This window comes from Hyposmocoma kahamanoa, unplaced genomic scaffold (genome assembly GCF_003589595.1).
Source record: "Hyposmocoma kahamanoa isolate Upper Pololo Valley unplaced genomic scaffold, ASM358959v1 102, whole genome shotgun sequence".
NCBI classification, from domain to species: Eukaryota; Metazoa; Arthropoda; class Insecta; order Lepidoptera; family Cosmopterigidae; genus Hyposmocoma; species Hyposmocoma kahamanoa.
In genome coordinates this window covers 9257710-9276261 of record NW_020653337.1, presented here as the reverse complement: position 1 = coordinate 9276261, position 18552 = coordinate 9257710, and the positions used below count along the sequence as shown (strand labels likewise).

At 33.8% G+C, this 18552-nt stretch overlaps 1 protein-coding gene across 1 annotated transcript; it reads left to right on the top strand.

The window, feature by feature from the left end:
* Positions 1-4608: 4608 nt before the first annotated feature.
* On the top strand, positions 4609-17600 carry LOC113235548 (dnaJ homolog subfamily C member 7). The gene is made up of 8 exons (XM_026471283.1): positions 4609-4712; positions 5939-6189; positions 7756-7954; positions 12186-12324; positions 13363-13480; positions 14170-14587; positions 14679-14857; positions 16533-17600. Exons 1-8 carry the CDS (start codon positions 4645-4647, stop codon positions 16643-16645), a joined length of 1485 nt encoding a protein of 494 aa, XP_026327068.1. The 5' UTR covers positions 4609-4644; the 3' UTR covers positions 16646-17600.
* The last annotated feature ends 952 nt before the right edge of the window (positions 17601-18552 follow it).

Sequence of the window (18552 nt, the reverse complement as noted above, 5' to 3'; positions counted from 1 at the left end):
CAGCGTTGCCAATGTCAATGTTCAAAATCCCCAAAAATCATGGTTAAAATCCCCAAATTTGGGGAGGACAAAGTTCATATTCCCCACGAATTCCCCACATCTTGAGTTTTCATTATTTATTACAAATACATCGCTTAAAAATAATTACAATAAAGAATTAAGAAACTCAAAATGTAATCATCTATTACGTCTGGTGTGAATGTAAACAGAATGTAAAATGTAAAGCATATTATAAAATTAGATGACCTTAAATCGTTTCTTTATTTTAATGAGATTCAACATTAATCAAACTTTCAAAAAAAAATCCTTTTTCTTTGCCTCACAAAATTAAGCAACTTAATTATTTGTTGCGCGTTTGGTGACACTATGGTTAATGTTGAAAAAAAAAATCAATGAGTAAATCACAGACTACTTAGTGAACTACGTGAGTAAATTAAGTTTCGACCTATATTTAATATTTAAAGATGACTAGTGCCGAGTGGTAAGTTGTGGTGTGGAAGTACCTGCTCGGCTTTGTTTATCAATAGCTGACTTCGTTTTTCCTCATACCGGGGACGGGGCTAAGTGGGAGAAAAGATCGCGAACTCAACACGCATAGACTGGTAATTTTACAAGGGTAGTATTTAACCACTTACCAAAAAAGCAGTTTTTTCACACCCAAATATGCCACTTGCCCAACAAAAGTACCGATTGCTCATCAAAATATGTACATTGAAAGAAAATTAATTTAGCATCATGTACTAAAATTAAAACATAACATTTCATTGCATTATATTTATCTTACATCTAAATACATAGGTATCTAATATTTCTAGCAAAGAACAAACGTATGACCACAAATTTATGAGATAAAACATACCTATTTCGCTGAAAGGTACATCAGTCTATGGGAACGAAACACTATTTTATATGACATAATGGCTTAATTGTACAATTTGTCTAAAACAATAAGATCAACAAAAAAAAAAAATTGCAACAAAGTCTAATGTTTGAAAATCGTTGTATTTTTTTGTATTTGCAAGTAAAGGTTCAATTTAGTTCCAATATTATGAATTGTTTACAAGAAAATGAGCTCCAAATATAATATTTGTTGTACGTGATTCATTGTATAAACGAAGATAATTTATGGAGCAACTTTTAAGAAAAATTACAGTAATTTTGTTAAGAGAATTTATTTTATTTCGTTTAAAGTTAATTTACAGCTTGGCAAAAAAGAGTATGGATTTAATGAGGGCGCCTAAATCAAATATATGGCAACCCGATATACTACGACGTAAAATGTTTAGATACTTGTTATTTTTATTTATTGTTAAAGTTGTGTGTCTGGGCGCTAAAAGCTCCCAGACACACGACGCGAAAACTTTTTTACGCTTTCACGTACTTTAAAGGCGAATTCGAATTCTATTTACTAGGCAACAACATTTAAATTCCTCTGAATAATACAACCGCGCGGTCGCTAAGTGGACAGAAGCTTAGCCAGACTCGTATGAAATTCTCCAAACTCTTCTCTTCTTTCCAAAATAGGATGAACTCAAAATCATCTACGCCTTTTTTTATTCATCTTCTTTGCATTATTTGTATAAGTAATAATGCAATTACAACTTGTTTCTTTTTAGTTATACTTCGCATAATTTTAGTAATTGGAGATTAGAGATTCGAGCAGGTTTAATAATTATAGTAAAATAAATAGGATAAATGGGAAAATAAACCATTTATTGTTTGTACAATTTATTTTAATAAAACAAAATAACAATTTAAAACTAATTTTCGGATAATATCGCGACTTTTTAGATTTATTTTACTCTCGACGTTTCGAAGGCTGAATCCTTCATGGTCACGGGGCGGAATGAGGTGTTGGTCGTCTTCGTCGTCTAACATTCGCGAAAACTTACAATTCAAATCAATCAGATTCCAAAACACTTTCATCGAGATATTCTACCCGAGAAAAGTAACATGTTGGCATGAATTTTTCCAATCTTCGGCAGTAATCGCTTGGAATGCTTGTTCAGCTGCCATGTGTCGGAATAAAAATATTATTGATTATGAGTTCAACTTAATAACATTAAGAAAAACGAATTATGAACTAGATCCCTACCTGTATATCAATGGACCCTACATTGACAGAGGCAATTTTATGTTTTGCAACTCCCCATATATCAATTCAATAGGATTGAGGTCACAATGATATGGTTGAAGCCGTACCACAGTGTGACCATGATCCCCCAAAATTTGGTCAATTTCATAAACGGCCTCTGGTTTGTGGCGCTTTACAATCATTAACAATTCAGGTTTACACATCATTTCATCAAATTGTATGTTGTTTTGTAGCAACCATAGCTTTACATCAGCAACTTTTGTTGCACTGGTTAAGGCCTTATTGATGACTACCGAATGGTAAGAAGCATTGTCCATAACAATAATGGAAGGCTCTGTCAAATTGGGAATTAATTTCTCGGTAACCCATTTACTGAAATTTGCTCTATTCATTTCAGAATGAAAATCTTAATTCTTGTTTGTGCCACTGAAAATTAATAGTGCATTTGGAACAAACCCCTTTTCACTCCCAGCATGCACAATAATATATCTTTTGCCTTTAGATATATTGTGTCGCACTCCACTAATTTCAATTGATTGCCAACATTTTTTAAGCTTGTAAGATAAGTGTATGCAGCTCTCATCCAAGAAAATAACCTGTTTTTGGAGTTCTTGAGGCAAATTTCTATTATGCATTTTAATTTTTAAATATTGTTCCCTCTTTGCTGCTATATTAGGCTTCTCCATTAGTGCCGATCTGTCTGTTTTACATTTTTTGTAAGTAAGCCCAGAGAATTTAATATCTTTCTTAGATGTTCACAGCTTCCATTAAATCCCAGATCTTCTTTAACTACAGGTACATTTCGTAGTGTATGCACCTGAGAAAAAAAGAATAAGTTTTTGTTTATTACATAATACTGTTTTTTTATTGAAGGATGTGGCATTAACCTCTAAGCCGGCAGGAAACCACCGGGGGGTTCACGCCATTTTGAAAGAAAAAGTCCTCAGACGCGCGAAGCCACCGGTGGGTTCACTCGCCCAGACGATTATAAACCGGTTTTTAATAAAGATAGAGTCTACGTTTGTTTGAACAACTTTTGATAATAGACAAGTATAGTAACTGTTTCGTTCATTGCATAGCCAAAAAACATTCGTTCATTTAAAAAATACGGAGAAAAAGCTGTTCGAATCTGTGGTAAAACTTCGTTCGCGAGAAGTAACATTGTGGTAACAGTGCGTTGTGAAATCTTTATTTTATCAAAGTAAATGCATTATTTTATGTAATAACTACTATATTTTGTGTTATTTAAGGAATGATAAAGCTATTTACATAATTGGTTTTGTTAAATTCGTAGTAGTTTTAATGCTATCAAGCTCAAATACCGGCAACAATTTTTGGCATTTTCATTGGATTTCTGTACAAATTTAGCTAAAAATGATTGAAAAAGGCTGCATAATGATATTAGCTTCATTGCATTACACATTCTTATAGATAAATTATTTAGAAAGCCAATACCTTTTACAGAACTAGGCTAAGTGGTGTAGTTATTATTTGAGGAGCATTTATCTGAAGAGCGACCTAAATCAATTACGGCGCGAGTTGCGCGGTGTGTGAAATATGAACCGTCATTAATTTGACAGTTGAAATTCCGTTGGCTGAAGGGTTAATATAAAATATAATACATGCCTGCTTTTTTACCGTGTAGAAGAAATGAACCTTTTGTCTAATTGCGCATAGGTCGAAATCATCGAGATCTTTCTTGGGTCGACCTTTCCTATATTTACCAGGTGTAGAAAAAACGCCATTATTTTTTTCACCTTCTTCAACAGTTTTTTTTATGGTATTGACAGATTTACCTAAAATAACAAAAAATAATAATAATAATACTTATAATAATAATAATGAAACATACACAAATATACAAAAACACCAATTTTTTTAAATTTTAAGTCTTGAAAGGATCAAAAATATAAGTCAACTTATAAATGATACGTAAACATAACCTTAGTTACTCTTTTGTCAACTAAACACAAAAACTCGTTAATTGTATATTATAGATAGCGCAAAGTGCGTAATTCGACTTGTAGGATGTAATAATAATGTAATTTTTTGCATAAATACCTGTCATATTGGCTGTTTTTTGATAAACATTGTTAATTTGAGACAAAATTTGTCCCGCTTGAGATTCAGCCAAACATCGCAAAAATACTTAGTATATCACTGCTGTACCACTACTACGAATCGTTTTGTTCATTTTATATATCAAAACAAGCAACAACCGTTCGAGAATTTACAGAACTTCGTATAAAATCACTCAGCACATACTGCAATAACACAGAAACTACTGGCCATTTGACAGCACTGACATTTTTAATAGTGTTGCCACAAATAGCTTTTTTTAGTTCCAGTTTTCACCGCGTCGTACTCTTTTTTGCCAAGCTGTATGTTGTCTAGAGGATGGAAAAAAATGTATGTGTATATATACTCTCTGGCACTCGCTCTTTGCGCAGTCTGTGGCGCAGTCTTTGCTCGCTCTTTTGTGGATCCGTCGCCAAACTAAAAGACATTTATCAGATTATAAATTACCTGAATAAATAATAAAATCGAAAATGGCAGATTCAGACGTGGTGGATTTGGATTTGACTATTGATGATTTTGTACCTAAAAGTCCTGAAAGGTAGGTTTTGTTAGTTTTCCGTATCGACTTTTCTATGTTGTTGTTATTTATGTCATTATAATTGAGATAAAACTAGCGTCGAACAATGTTATTTATCATGAGGTTGCCCAATTCTATTTTGTAATTGAATTTTCATGATCTCCGCTGGGTAAACCTATGAAAAGCGTACCTTGACATTTGACCTAGTTGGAGTGCATCCACCAAAGAACCAGTGCTATTATTATAGTAAAGGTGTGGGTAGAAACCATTGACTTGTCTTATTTATCTAGTGTAGGCGAAAGCGTTTACTAAACGTTTCAATGTTGTGTACCTACCTATAAGCATTACCTTGCGTTTGTGTAGATTTTTGCTTTGTGAGTAATTTTTATGGTTTCTTATTTAGTTTTTTTATGATTGTGTGCAGTAGTACTTACCGCAAAAGTCCACTTCCTGATTTCTTATTTCCAGTTTTGTTTAATGTGAATATTAAAAAATATCACATTAGGTATCTAGCTTTTAAAATGTTTAATGTTATACAATTCTCGATAGGCTTTCAATTTGTTGGGACTTAATGAATGAGTCATTAACATGCATTATTTTCAAATGTTATTAAATGGAAGTTAAAAACATAATGTAGACTGTAATAGCTGTAACAATGTAACCAGTGTGCCATATGATGGATCAACTATTGAGAAGACTTATGCTCAGTGAAATGAATATGGGATAAAAACAGTACAGCTCATTAATTTATTAGTCAGAATCAATGTACAAATCTGAAACCCATTCGAAGTTTAAACAAAGTGAATGGGTTGCAAAATGTAAATAGAATTGGATGTAGTTATACAAAAAGGATCCAATACACATTCTGTCACTTTCGAGATATGGCAGTTTGAAGTTTAAAAATGTTTCTCACTCTTGTTTTATTTTCAAAACTTATAACGTCATGTAACTTCAGGGATATATATTTATGTTTATATGTTGGAGTTTTTTGCTGATCTAAAAGGTTAGACTTTAAGAACCATTTGGTACATATAGCTCTTTTTTGATAATTTTGTAGATTGGATTCTTTTTGCTTAACTACATCCAAGGACATTATATTCTGAATTTCTGATGTACAGTTTGGCCCCTGTATCGATATGGCAATGATGCCAGTACATTACACCAGTAATGTGCCATTTTCTGCAACTCGGGGTCACTGCCTATTTTGCGAGTGGTGGCTGTAATTTATTATCTTGTATCAATTTCAGACAAGCTGAAGAAAAAAAAGAAAATGGAAACCACCTTTACAAATTCAAAAACTACAAGGGCGCCTTGACCATGTATGATGAAGCCATCAAGCTCTGTCCAGACAATGCTTCATACTATGGCAATAGATCTGCCTGCTATATGATGCTGGGAAACTATAAGAAGGCTTTGGAAGACGCGCAGAAGTCGGTTGCTCTGGACCCTGCATTCACAAAGGGTTACATCCGTATTGCTAAATGCTGCATTGCTTTAGGTATTTGTAGTGATACTATTTTTAATACTAACTCTGATCTTAGAATGATTTTTCATTAATTTTTCACCCTTATCTACTACTCTCAAAAGTTTGTCCTATCTATTTTACTACCTATGTGATAGATTGTGGACAGCATTCACATTTCTACATGTATAGCTGGATATATTTATGATAGCGCTAGGTTAACAGGTAGGTAATTTTGATCATTCCATGAAAAACACCTAGCTTATTTAGGGAGAGGTAACTTAATTCAATATATAAATCTGTTGATGGATTTATGGTGGCTTTCCTCACGGGCGCGCGATGTACATTCGGTGCCTTCACTTATATATCCACTATTTGTACTAAGTGCTATACAAATAGTGAATACCTAAGTGAGAGTACTAACTGTACCATGGCTCTTTACTGCTGGTGTATTCAAAAGAGAAACACTTAAATAATATAAATAATACATAACTTATGTAATCATAAAGTTGTGTCGCGTTGACGACAGACTGGTGTTATACTGGGCCATAGAATTATATATTTTGATTCTAGTAGAGGCCTACCTAACCAATGACTAAACACAGCTCAAGTCAAGCAATTCCATTCAAAAAGTATGTTCTATGTGTAGAATTCAGCATTACTGTATTCTAGTTTTGAAGGGTAAGGATGCTAGTGAAATTACAGGGCATGGGATTTCATACCTTATGTCTCAGGGTGACGAGCGCAGTGGCAACGCCCCTCAGATCTTTGCTATTTAATGCTCTGAATGGCACTGTAACTGTTACAGATAGGCATGTAGCTTACCATCAGGTGCATGACTTGTTCATCCCATCACTTAAAAGTAAAAAAAAATGGACAACTTGTTAGGAATGGGTAAAATAGCTTTTTCTGAATATCGTATCGAAACTATATATCAATATTCGAAATCGAATTTCGAAACTATATATTTTCTGAAACTATATATTCATGGATACAGCCCGAGTGCACGCTGCGTTGATACATTGCCGTTAGTGATCTGCGGAATCAGATTTCGAAACTATATATTATTGGATATAGTTCTACAAGAGTAATGGGGGCCAATGTTAGTATAAAGTTTTAAAGACGCACAAAAAATAGTTTCGCGTTGATATCCACTTATAGAATATCTGATACGAAGCAATATCGGTATATAGTTTGGAAAATATATGATTTCGTGTTGGTATCCACTCGGTAATCGCTCGGCTTGATTCGGCATCGCTATAAAATACGCGATGCGGAACAATATCGATATATAGATTCTATGATACACGATATTGCCACAATATATAGTTTCAATAACTATATACGATTTGTAACGCCCATTCCTACAACTTGTCATGGCATATGTACAATAACACCATAATATAAATTAACAACACAAACATTACAATCTTCCAGTTTGTACTACTTTACCAATGTAGTGTTTAACAAATATTTAGTATCAATTGAATACCAGTACTATTTGAGGATTTCATTACTTTTTGGTCTATATGAATTGATATTATAGACTAAGTTATGGTATACATGCAGTGTATATGGTGTATGTAAGTGTATTTTATATAGGTGATCTCCCGAGTGGGGAGCAGGCAGTTAAGCGTGCGACAGAGCTGGGCGGTGCCGACTGTGCTACGAGTGAGCGCCGCGCTTTGGAGTCCCTTCGTCGTTTGCACGAGGACGCACAACGCGCCATGGAAGCTGGAGATTACCGACGCGTGGTTTTCTGTATGGATAGATGCCTGGACTACAGCCCTTCCAGCGCCAAGTTAGTATGAAACTATTCTATATTTTTGTTTGAATTGAATCATCAACATTATGTTTATCAAAGTATAAATTTGCATGTAATTAATTTGTAAGAACAAAACTTCTATGTGATACCAATATATGAATGCAAGGTCTCCTACAGAGTAAAAAAGGGTACGTAAATACCTACATTATAATAAATAATGCATAAAATGTATTATTTACCTGTTCATTCAGGTAAAATTCACAGGATGCAATCGCATCCTGTGAATTTTATTTATTTGAAGCTAGTTGAGTTCTTTACTTTTCCTGTTGTTAATTCTACTAAAGAAAGAATATAGTAATAATAATTATTATTTTTCCAAATTTGCATAATATGTAATTAAAACTATATAATATCAGTGTCTCATTTATTCCAAATGCGCCGAAATTTACAACGAAGAAGGCGCTTCGTCGCGTCACTCGTTTATTGTTTAATTAAGATTCAATGCCAATGATGACACTTGATAGCCTAAATTAACTATACAATTAATATCTAAAGAAAACAAACTTTATTACAATGGTAAAGACATCCATTGTGTATCGGAAATACTTAAGTCGAGTTCTTAGGTATTCGTGATTGTTACACAGTGTTGTTGAGTGACCAACATAAACCGTGACCATGGGACCTGTAAAGGGCCCGAAACGTCGGTTTGTTTAAAAAAAAACAAATATAGGCGATGTAAATTCGGAAGAATACTTACATTTCCTTATACTTAAATCGTCATTAAATAGCCCGGCGTTAGCAATTTTGTCTATATTTGTTTAAACAAACTCTTAAGCGAAAACCTAGTTCGGCTTGCAGCAGTGGCACTACCCACAGCGGAACTCCACGCTTTGCCTACAGTCTGGGACCCTATCTATTTATTAACAATAAGTGTTTATTACTTTAACATAATCTCTTTTACACCTGACCTTCATACAAAACAGCCTAAGTTCTTCTTACTTTGGCCACCTTTAGATGACTTTTTAAAAACTACTTGTTAAAGATTCGTTCTTGGACAGCTGTATAAATCTTACATTATGAAATGTGGACTTTAGAATCAACACAACACTTAAATCTGCTATAACAGTGAATAATATCTTGTAATCAATAAGTGCATGTACATTGTAATACGAGTAGGTTACTTTAATATTGTAAAATCTTGTAATTATGTGACGTAAACGAAATAAACATAATTTGCCTTTCAACACAACTATAGTTGTTCTAGAATATCCCGTTATCTTTTTATCTCTTTTAGTACATACTAAAACTACTTGTACTTTGAAATTTTATTTATATCGAGAAGCTATAATAATTAATACTAATAAGAAACTAGCATCGCTGTTGTAAACAACATCTTTATGAAGACATAGTTTTATCTCGGATGGCGCTACGGCAAAATAGTCGTTAATAAAAAAAAAACTAAAATCTCCACCAAGCACATAAAGAAATTCGTTAGTTCATTCCGTGGCTTAGTTAGCATAGCGTAAGCCCGGTTTGCTGGAAGACGTTGGTTCGAATCCAGCCAGATCCAAGGAACTTTTTCTAATTGTGAATCTTAGTATTAATAATTATAACAACTTTATAGTTCGAATGGCTATGAATCACATTCATATTAATGGCAGATTTGTTTGGCTGTCTATGGGTTCTGGGTGAATGGTTTGGAAATAAAGGATTGTTACAAGTTGATTGATGTAAACCCACATTTCGACAAGCTTTGAACAAGGTTAAGGTTACAGTCTATTGTTTCGGTTTTTTTTTTATCACCAATCGCAAATGCATCCACAAAGTATACCCATGAAAATTTAACAGGATGTCATTATACATTTTCGTTATCATCAAAGCCGCCGGGTAAAATCGCACCAATAACGTTCAAGTTAATAATTACAGAATGAATTTTTGTTTCTTACGGTATTGGTTTCAACATGGGAAATACATAAAGAACGCAATAAAAGAAAATCATATCAGGTAAAATGATTCAATTTTTAATATCAATGTATGACGCACGTTTCAAATATGTCGTAAGTCTTTATTGCAATTTTTAACAAAAGGTATGTTAAATATATGGTTCCTTATACAGGGCGTCTCACGTCTATAGGACACGGAAACCCAGTGCATCAAGTTATTCATTAACGAATCTTGTGTCTTTGCACTGGAGGCGATACTGAACAAAAATGTATACCTTGTTGTGCTGTTGACTGTACTTTAAATATTGTACATAGGATATTTTGCCTCATGGAGACATTATTTTATTTTTGAAAGCAAGGCATACTGTATTAAAATCTAAAAAGAAATCCATGAAATGTTACATTAAAGTTTAGGAAAATACATTGTAATGTGTTGTACTCTTAATAGTAACTGTACTGGCCTGAACAATCGACATCGACCACGTCTCGGGAAATGTAGTGTAGGACGCTCTTTGACCAGATAAAGTGACGATTAGCGTAAAGCCGCCGGCAGCAGATGGATGCGACGAGCTGAGGACCGGGCGAAATGGCGCACATTGGGAGTAGCAGTGCACTCCGACAAAAAATTTAGATTTATCATTTCATAGATAGCTTTGATTATTTATTAATAAATACCCACTCAAGGAACAGTCTCCTTGCTGTTGTTTTCCTTCCTGGATCGGTACACATGGACCGATTATATGGCCAGCGAGACGCCGAGACCTGGAGGTATACCACGAAATACGATACTGCGTGACAACGAAGCCCATTTGACAGCTATCTTATCGAATTTTGACATTACTTTTATAGTAAAACTGGCATGTGTAATACTTACGACCTTAGACCTTCTGAAACCATTACATTTCTGTTTTTGGGGATACGTAAAATAAAAATATTGTACAAGAAACAATTTGACAATGTGGACGATTTAATAATCTCAATACAGCGTACTAAAAAACCGACCTCAAAAGTTATTCATTTATTATAGTTTGCTACCCTTAGATGTGGAACATTTTCTTCAAATTTAAATGAGACTACTCCTGAGGTACCCTCTTTGGATATCGCCATATCTGCACTTTAGACCAATTTTACCTGAAATGTCTTCTGAACAGCTGGTCCGACCGCGTGTGGAACACCGAAGTTTAGCGAAGAGCTAAAGTAAGTGGAATCGAGATATATCTTATGCGGCGACAACTTCGTTGGCGGCCATATATTAAGGATGGCAGAGGGGCGAGTGGCAAAGCGCATCTTTTATTCGGAACTCAAGAGGGACGAACCAAAACATGGCGGACAACTCCTTAGATATAAAGGTGTGCTTAAGCGAAACATGAAAAATTGCGACATTGCCCCAACAGAGTGGGAGAAACAGGCAGCCGATCGCCCGCAATGGAGATCTTTTGTGGCAAACAAAAGATCCCAATTTGAGAACCGTTGACGAACTGAGTTGGACGTCAGACGTGACGAGCTGCAAGCCCGTCCAACTGCGGCGACCACTACATTGACGTTGTGCTCACGGATCTTTACTAATAAGATTGGGTACGTGAGGCTCGTGAGAGTGCACGATCGCCAGCAACAGCGGAGCTGAAGCAGTTGCTGTAGCCGAAAACGGTCAGGAGAATTAACTCGCTCATTCACTTCACTCACCCTCTTTCCTACAAAAAAGGAGTCATCAAAATCGGCTCATAAATGTTGAGTTATCGCGTCACATACATAAAAAAACATACAGTCGAATTGAGAACCTCTTCCCTTTTTCTGAAGTCGGTTAAAAATGGAATTGAAACATATTATTATTTTTAAGGAATGTATCCAACATGACAAGAAAATCTACAGGTAGCGAACTAATTTGCATAGAAGAAGAGGAATCACATTTTGAACATTTGGTTAATTCATTGCAAATACTGTAGATGCATTAGCAGTTTCCAATTAGTTTCTTTTTGAATAAATCGTATAATGAAGTGGTGTTCCTTTGAATTAAGATATTATGTTATTTATAAGGAATTAATACTTATAATTATAATAATTAATAATAATTTCGATCGTCAACTTCAAAATACAGGATTTTTATTTTCACTTACGGTCGGCTAATTTCATAACGAGGCAAGCGACTTTTTGAAAGACTTTGAATGCAGTAAATACCCTACAATATTTTAAGTATTTAAAAAAAAGTACTTTTCCACCGTGTCTTATTACATTATATGTACATATATCATATCTTTATGAGATAAAGTAGAAATTCGATACCACTTCCTGAGATTAATTCTTAAAATCTTATGTACGTATTACAGAGCGAAGCTTACAAAAGCCGAATGTTTGGCCATGCTTGGGCGGTGCCAGGAGGCACAGGAAATTGCGAACGATTCTTTGAGGTTTGACAGTTTCGACGCCGAGGCAATCTACGTCAGGGGACTGTGCCTTTATTTTGAGGTAAGTGTTATATACTTACACATTCCCTATCTCCCACACTATCTCCTGTACATGATCAGTGATTGGAGTAGATAGAGGTAGTTCAGGACAATGACATCAAATGTTATGTTGTTTGTGTATCTATAGACAATAATATTGACTCTGATATTCTGAGATAATAATGACAGACCATTGCATGTGCACAATTTTTATCCACACATTTTTATTAATGAACAATGTGAGTGATGCAAAAAGACAATTATATCAAACAATCATTTATTCCATAGGTAAAATAAATTTTACTAGTATTGATTTGGTCTGTGAATTTACACTTGAAAATGTCAAAATGGGAAGAACGAGAAACTTAAATGCTATCTGTAATGTAGAGCCATGTCGTCTGTCCATACATCTTTATCTAACACGTAGTCTTCAATTTGGAATATGTTCAGTCAACTGTTCAGTCAAAATATTTTTAACGTAGTTTTTAAACTTAGGTAATGATAATCTTAATTATGCTCTGGAATCTTATTGTATACAGTTCGCCATAAAAGAGTCGTTTACCTTGGTTAAACGAAATCGTGGTACCATGAGTTTGGACTTAGATCTAATGTTAAGGTTATTGTGTCAAGCTTGACACTTAAGATTTAAATTCAATTCTATTCCGCCGACCGATTTTGATTGTATTAAATGAAATTTTCATTTATATTATGTCGTTTAAAAACTCATCACACGTAAATAATTACGTACCTGATTTTCTTTCTAATCCTTGGATTACTTATTTCACAATTATTTCTCAAATATAACCGTATATATCAAGTAACAAAAATGGCTCTACCTACTCCGATCTATTGTTGATGATCCAATTTCGATATCATTGTCATTTTTGTTTCAAAAGTTGATAATTGTGAAACTTTTATGGTTGAAAACACGGTTACGTTTGATAGCGATTGCTGCGGCCATTCAGAAGATTACCACATGCTGCAAAGAAATATTTATATTTATTCTAGTTTATTTCACAACTTGGACAAAATAACATTTTTTATAACACTGGTCTTCTAGGACAAAGATGAACAGGCATTCAAACACTTCCAACAAGTATTGCGGCTTGCTCCAGATCACAAAAAGGCAATGGAAATTTATAAAAAGGCTAAACTACTGAAACAGAAGAAAGAAGAAGGTATTATCACAGATAATATAATGTACCAGTACAAATACCCAATCCCATACAAAGAAATGTCGCACTCCAAACTCCGCTTATTCGGACGCTTATTTTGATTCATAACGCTGATCAATAGATGGTACCAAGTAAACCCGCGATGCGATTGTAATAATATTCGAAATGGCCGACAGATGGTAGCTATTACATTATTGTCAAGGTTATTGCTCCTGTTCAGGCGGTGATTATACATATTTTATAATATACTTATATAACATATAATGAAATAGCAGAGAAGCTGAACTCAGCTTCTAGTAACTGACTAGTTACTTTAGATATTTTAAATAAAAAGTTAGTGCTAAAACATTACTTAGTTTCGAAACTAAATTCAAAGAAGTGCCATCTATACAATTGATTGCAAACTAAGAAATCAAAAAGAATATCATTGAGAAACCTTCGATTTGTTCTATTTTCAACATTTTCGACGACAGTTAAATGTTTTGGCTAAATTTCGTAATTGTAAATTAATTTTAATTTCAACATTTCTAAAATGTTGTTTAAACAGTTTTGTATTTCTTGTGACCTAAAGTTAATTAGTATGAATTGATAGCCCATGGTATTATATTAATTAATTTAACTCAAGAGCCGAGCTTTTTATTAAAGGATGAGGTATTGTTTGAGGTGTAATCATTTATGTAATAAACTTGCAGGTAACGAAGCATTTAAAATGGGCCGATGGCAGCAAGCCTTGGAATTGTATAATGAAGCATTAACCATCGACAAAAACAACAAGGCTGTCAATGCCAAACTCTATTTCAACAAGGCCACTGTGTGCTCAAAACTGAATCAAACTAAAGACGCTGTAGAGGCTTGCACACGCGCCTTGGAGCTCGATGAAAATTACGTGAAAGCGCTTTTACGACGGGCCAAGTGTTATACCGAACTTGGCGAATTTGAAGAAGCTGTAAAAGACTATGAAAGACTATACAAAATCGATAAAAGCAAAGAGAATAAGCAACTGCTCCATGAAGCAAAAATGGCGCTTAAAAAATCCAAACGCAAAGACTATTACAAAATTCTTGGCATTGAGAAAAGCGCTTCTGAAGGTGATATTAAGAAAGCTTACAGGTTGGTAATTCAGATGTCTTATAAGTACACTTTCCTGCAACCTAACCGAACCTAATAAGAGCTATACGTATTGTCATTTACGCAATTTCAGAAAGCGTGCCCTCGTGCACCACCCTGACCGGCATGCTGGTGCTTCGGACAACGAGCGTCGCGAACAAGAACGCAAATTTAAGGAAGTAGGTGAAGCGTACGGCATTCTCAGTGATCCCAAGAAGCGCGCCCGCTACGACCAAGGACAGGATCTTGATGAAGACGGTTCCGGCATGGCAGGTAAGTGTTACACCCATAAAAGAACTATGTAAGAATGGAGAGCATTCTCATGCTTGACATTTTAGTTCAAATATCACTCCTAATGCCGAGACAAAGTATGCTACTGTTAAACTTGGTGTACTGAAAGTGTGAAGCTTGGTTTACTTTTCACTTTACTGTGATTGACATTGGGAATGCGGTAGGTAATTTTAATACCTATATTTCAAATCAAAGATTGAAGTCGTGTGAATAAGAGTATATATAAAGAATAAGTCAAGTGAATAAAAGTAAAAAAAAAAAAAACAAACTGGGTATGTACGGAGAGCACATCATTAATCTTGATTTGCATGCTTCTATTTTCTCAATGTCTCTTGGCAAACTTCATGTTTCGGCTATCGTCAGGTTTTATTTATAAGGGCAACTGCCCATTGCCTTTGGTACAGACCGGATTAGAAGTATATAGAGTTGCTATTACATTTTTTATTTATTAGAAATGGGAGGAAAGCCGCTAAACTGTGACTTTAGCACGACAGATTTTTTTTATTAACAGCGTGTACTTGTATTTTTTACAAGAAGCCGATACGTTCAAGAAAAACAACAAAAAAACCAACAACGTGTTTCTGTAGCTTGTGGTGTTTCAGTCAGAACAGTAAAGAATATTTTAAAATAATAACCGGAAAGATATCTTTGTTAGTTGTATAAAAGAAGCACACTTTATTTATTTTATATTTTTGTTAACTTGCTTATTGACATGGAGTAAATGTTATTAAAAATAGGGACATAGTTTTACAGCTCTGTATAAGTTCACGCGTAAATCAAAACAAAACAATAGTAAAGTATGTTGTTCAAAATTAAAATTATTATAGATTTTAAATCTAATAATTAATAGAAATTAATATTCGTGTGTATTCGGAAATCCGATGATTGCCGAGAGACACTGAGAAAATAGAAGCACTATACTAAAAATGTTAAGCTTGATTTACTCCTCACTGTACTGTGATTGACATTGGGAATGCAATGCGGTAGATAATTTTAGTACCAATGTTATTAAGTCATGTGAGTTTTTAGAAGAGCCAATTTTAATTTCGATCTACACTTCGCATGATATATATAGATTTGTAATTTTTTAGGTACAATATTCTAAGTAAAAAAATATTTTATATTAACAATCTACAAGTACAGTAGAAACAGTAGGTTCTAGCAACTGATCACTTTTAGCGCAAGCTAACCTATAATCGACCAACCAAACACCTCTAGCGACCAATGCGTAATCCTTTTTCAAAGTGGTGGTCAATTAAATTCGAAAATTTTAGGAGTATTAAATTCTTTGGTTGTGTCTCCAGCAGCAATTATTATATTGTCAAACTCAGAAAGGCTGGCCCCTTTCCCAGAAAAGAGAAATAAACTTATATCATCTTTTGTCTGGACTGTAGTCGCTTTCAATACACAGAGTACAACAAAAGATTCTACTATATTCAAAGCGGCGAAAATAATTTGCCGGAAACGGTGAATTGAAAATTTGCATGAGAATTTTTTTGTGAATTGTGTAAAAATTTTTTGTTACTTCTAGTATAATAGCCATATAATAGCTTAAAAATGGTGGCACCTTATTGTTACTTTTTATTTTCTTAATTATATGCAAGGCGTAAATGCTTTTTGCACAGCAGCTATTCTCAACTTTTTGAATTCGTTCCAGATATTGACCCGAATGTAGTGTTCCAAACATTCTTCAACCGCGGTGGCCAGCATTTTGACTTCCACTCTGGAGGCGGTTTCCCAGGCACGGCATTCAGCTTTCAATTCGGCTAAACACGCCCGCCGTAACCACATACAACGTTTAAATCTTCGAAACAAAATTATAAACTTATATGTGTAGTGTATGAAACAAACGTTTGACAGATGGCATTAAATAATTCATTCCACTAAAGCTCTGATGTTATCTATCAAAATAAAAATCCTTTAAATTTACTTTCAAAATATTAAAAGTATATTATCATCAATGTAAGCAACCCATATAATATATGTTATTTACATATAAAAACCTATATGGCACACAGTGGAGCCACCTGTGTGCTTTATGATAAATAGAAATGTATAATTTCATTATATTAAATTTTTCATAATAATTAGTCGTTAGGGATGTTTCGGAATATGTTAGGAATGTGAAAATTTCTGATGAGAATTCGACTTTATATTAATAACACTTACTTTCAATTTGGGCCCACTGTGTGGAATGCCAAACGCTCCGACATAAACTTTAAATATTTGCTGGTTCAAAATTCAGGTTATATATTTACAATCACAGAAAGATACAATTGGTTTTTTTTGTGTTATAATAGTACTTATTGCATGTTAAAAAAGTAAATAAGTCAAAGTATAACAATGTCTTTATTTTACTCATGAACATGTTGCGATTATAAGAAACTTATTTAGTAATATTATAATGTTGACTGATTTGGTTAAGTAACTTTAATTTCTACGCTGATTTATGATAATTGTGTTCAATTATATACGTCTTTTGCCGTGGCACAGACAAAAAAATAGCGTTATTTATAAAGCATGTGATTTTGTCCAATATTTTTATTTTTCAGGACAGTTATATAATCAGATAACATGTATAATTCGTGAATTCTATGTAATAGTCCATTTGTTTAGGTACTTAACTAAATGTAAACAATCTTGAGGTGTCTATTTATTGAAATATACATTTATGAAATTATTTTTACTTACCTTCAAAAACAAATACTTAGTTTCGTATTAAATTACATGCCTATTTTTAATTCCTATTGATTTGTAAAGTATATGTTTAAATAAAAAGATGTATCATAATTGTTTACATTTAGTTAAGTACTTAAATAAATGGGCTATAGGTACGTTAACCAATGTATGCGTTAAGCACCATTCATTGCCTTGTACAAAGTATGTTTAGATTCCGAAATTTTAACTAATGACTTAGATTAATAGCTGTGGATTGTTTCGAAAATATGTAACTTCGTGTGTTATGTCAATCGTCGAAACCGCTTGCCTTCTGCAGTTATTGAATATATACATACACTAAGTAATAAATAACTGATACTCAAGATGATCATCTACAAATAATATTGTGTAAACGAAATATAAGTCTGTTCAATGTGTGTACGAACCCAATAATTGCCAAGAAATAGTTTGTAATATTTTATAGTACCTAGTGTGCAGTGGCTGTTTGGTTTTTCAACTTTAATTAGAAATAAAACTTCCATAATACCCACAATCTTTTAGTTGTTTTTTCGTACCTATTTCTATACTCTATATTTTCAATCATCGAAGATGGAAATAAAATAGAGGTTTCCATAGTCTAAGATACAACCAGAAATAGAGACGAAATGTTATTTGTTTGAAAACTATTCTGCCAAATCATTACAGTGACAACTGCGCTCCTATTGGCCTGCCCGAATTCGGAACAATTGACAGGTGTCATATACTCGATGTTTTCAATAACATTTCAAATTCGATATAGCATGTTGAATAACAAAACGTTGCTAGGCAGCCAATTGTGGCAGGAGTATAGAACATTTTGTTATCAATGCTCATTATTTAAGCCAGCTTTGCCCACGGCCTGCCCGCGCAATTGGAATTGAAATAGTTAAATGGATTATGTACAAGTAATACTTAGCTACACAAATATAAAGTTTACAAAGTACCTTTTGGTACCTACGTATTATTTATGAATAAAGTAA

Coding starts and splice junctions, on each gene's coding strand:
- LOC113235548 (XM_026471283.1), top strand. CDS start 4,645: ATGGCAGATTCAGACGTGGTGGATTTGGATTTGACTATTGATGATTTT. Junction 13,481..14,169: donor GAAACAGAAGAAAGAAGAAG/GTATTATCACAG, acceptor ATAAACTTGCAG/GTAACGAAGCATTTAAAATG. Junction 14,588..14,678: donor GATATTAAGAAAGCTTACAG/GTTGGTAATTCA, acceptor ACGCAATTTCAG/AAAGCGTGCCCTCGTGCACC.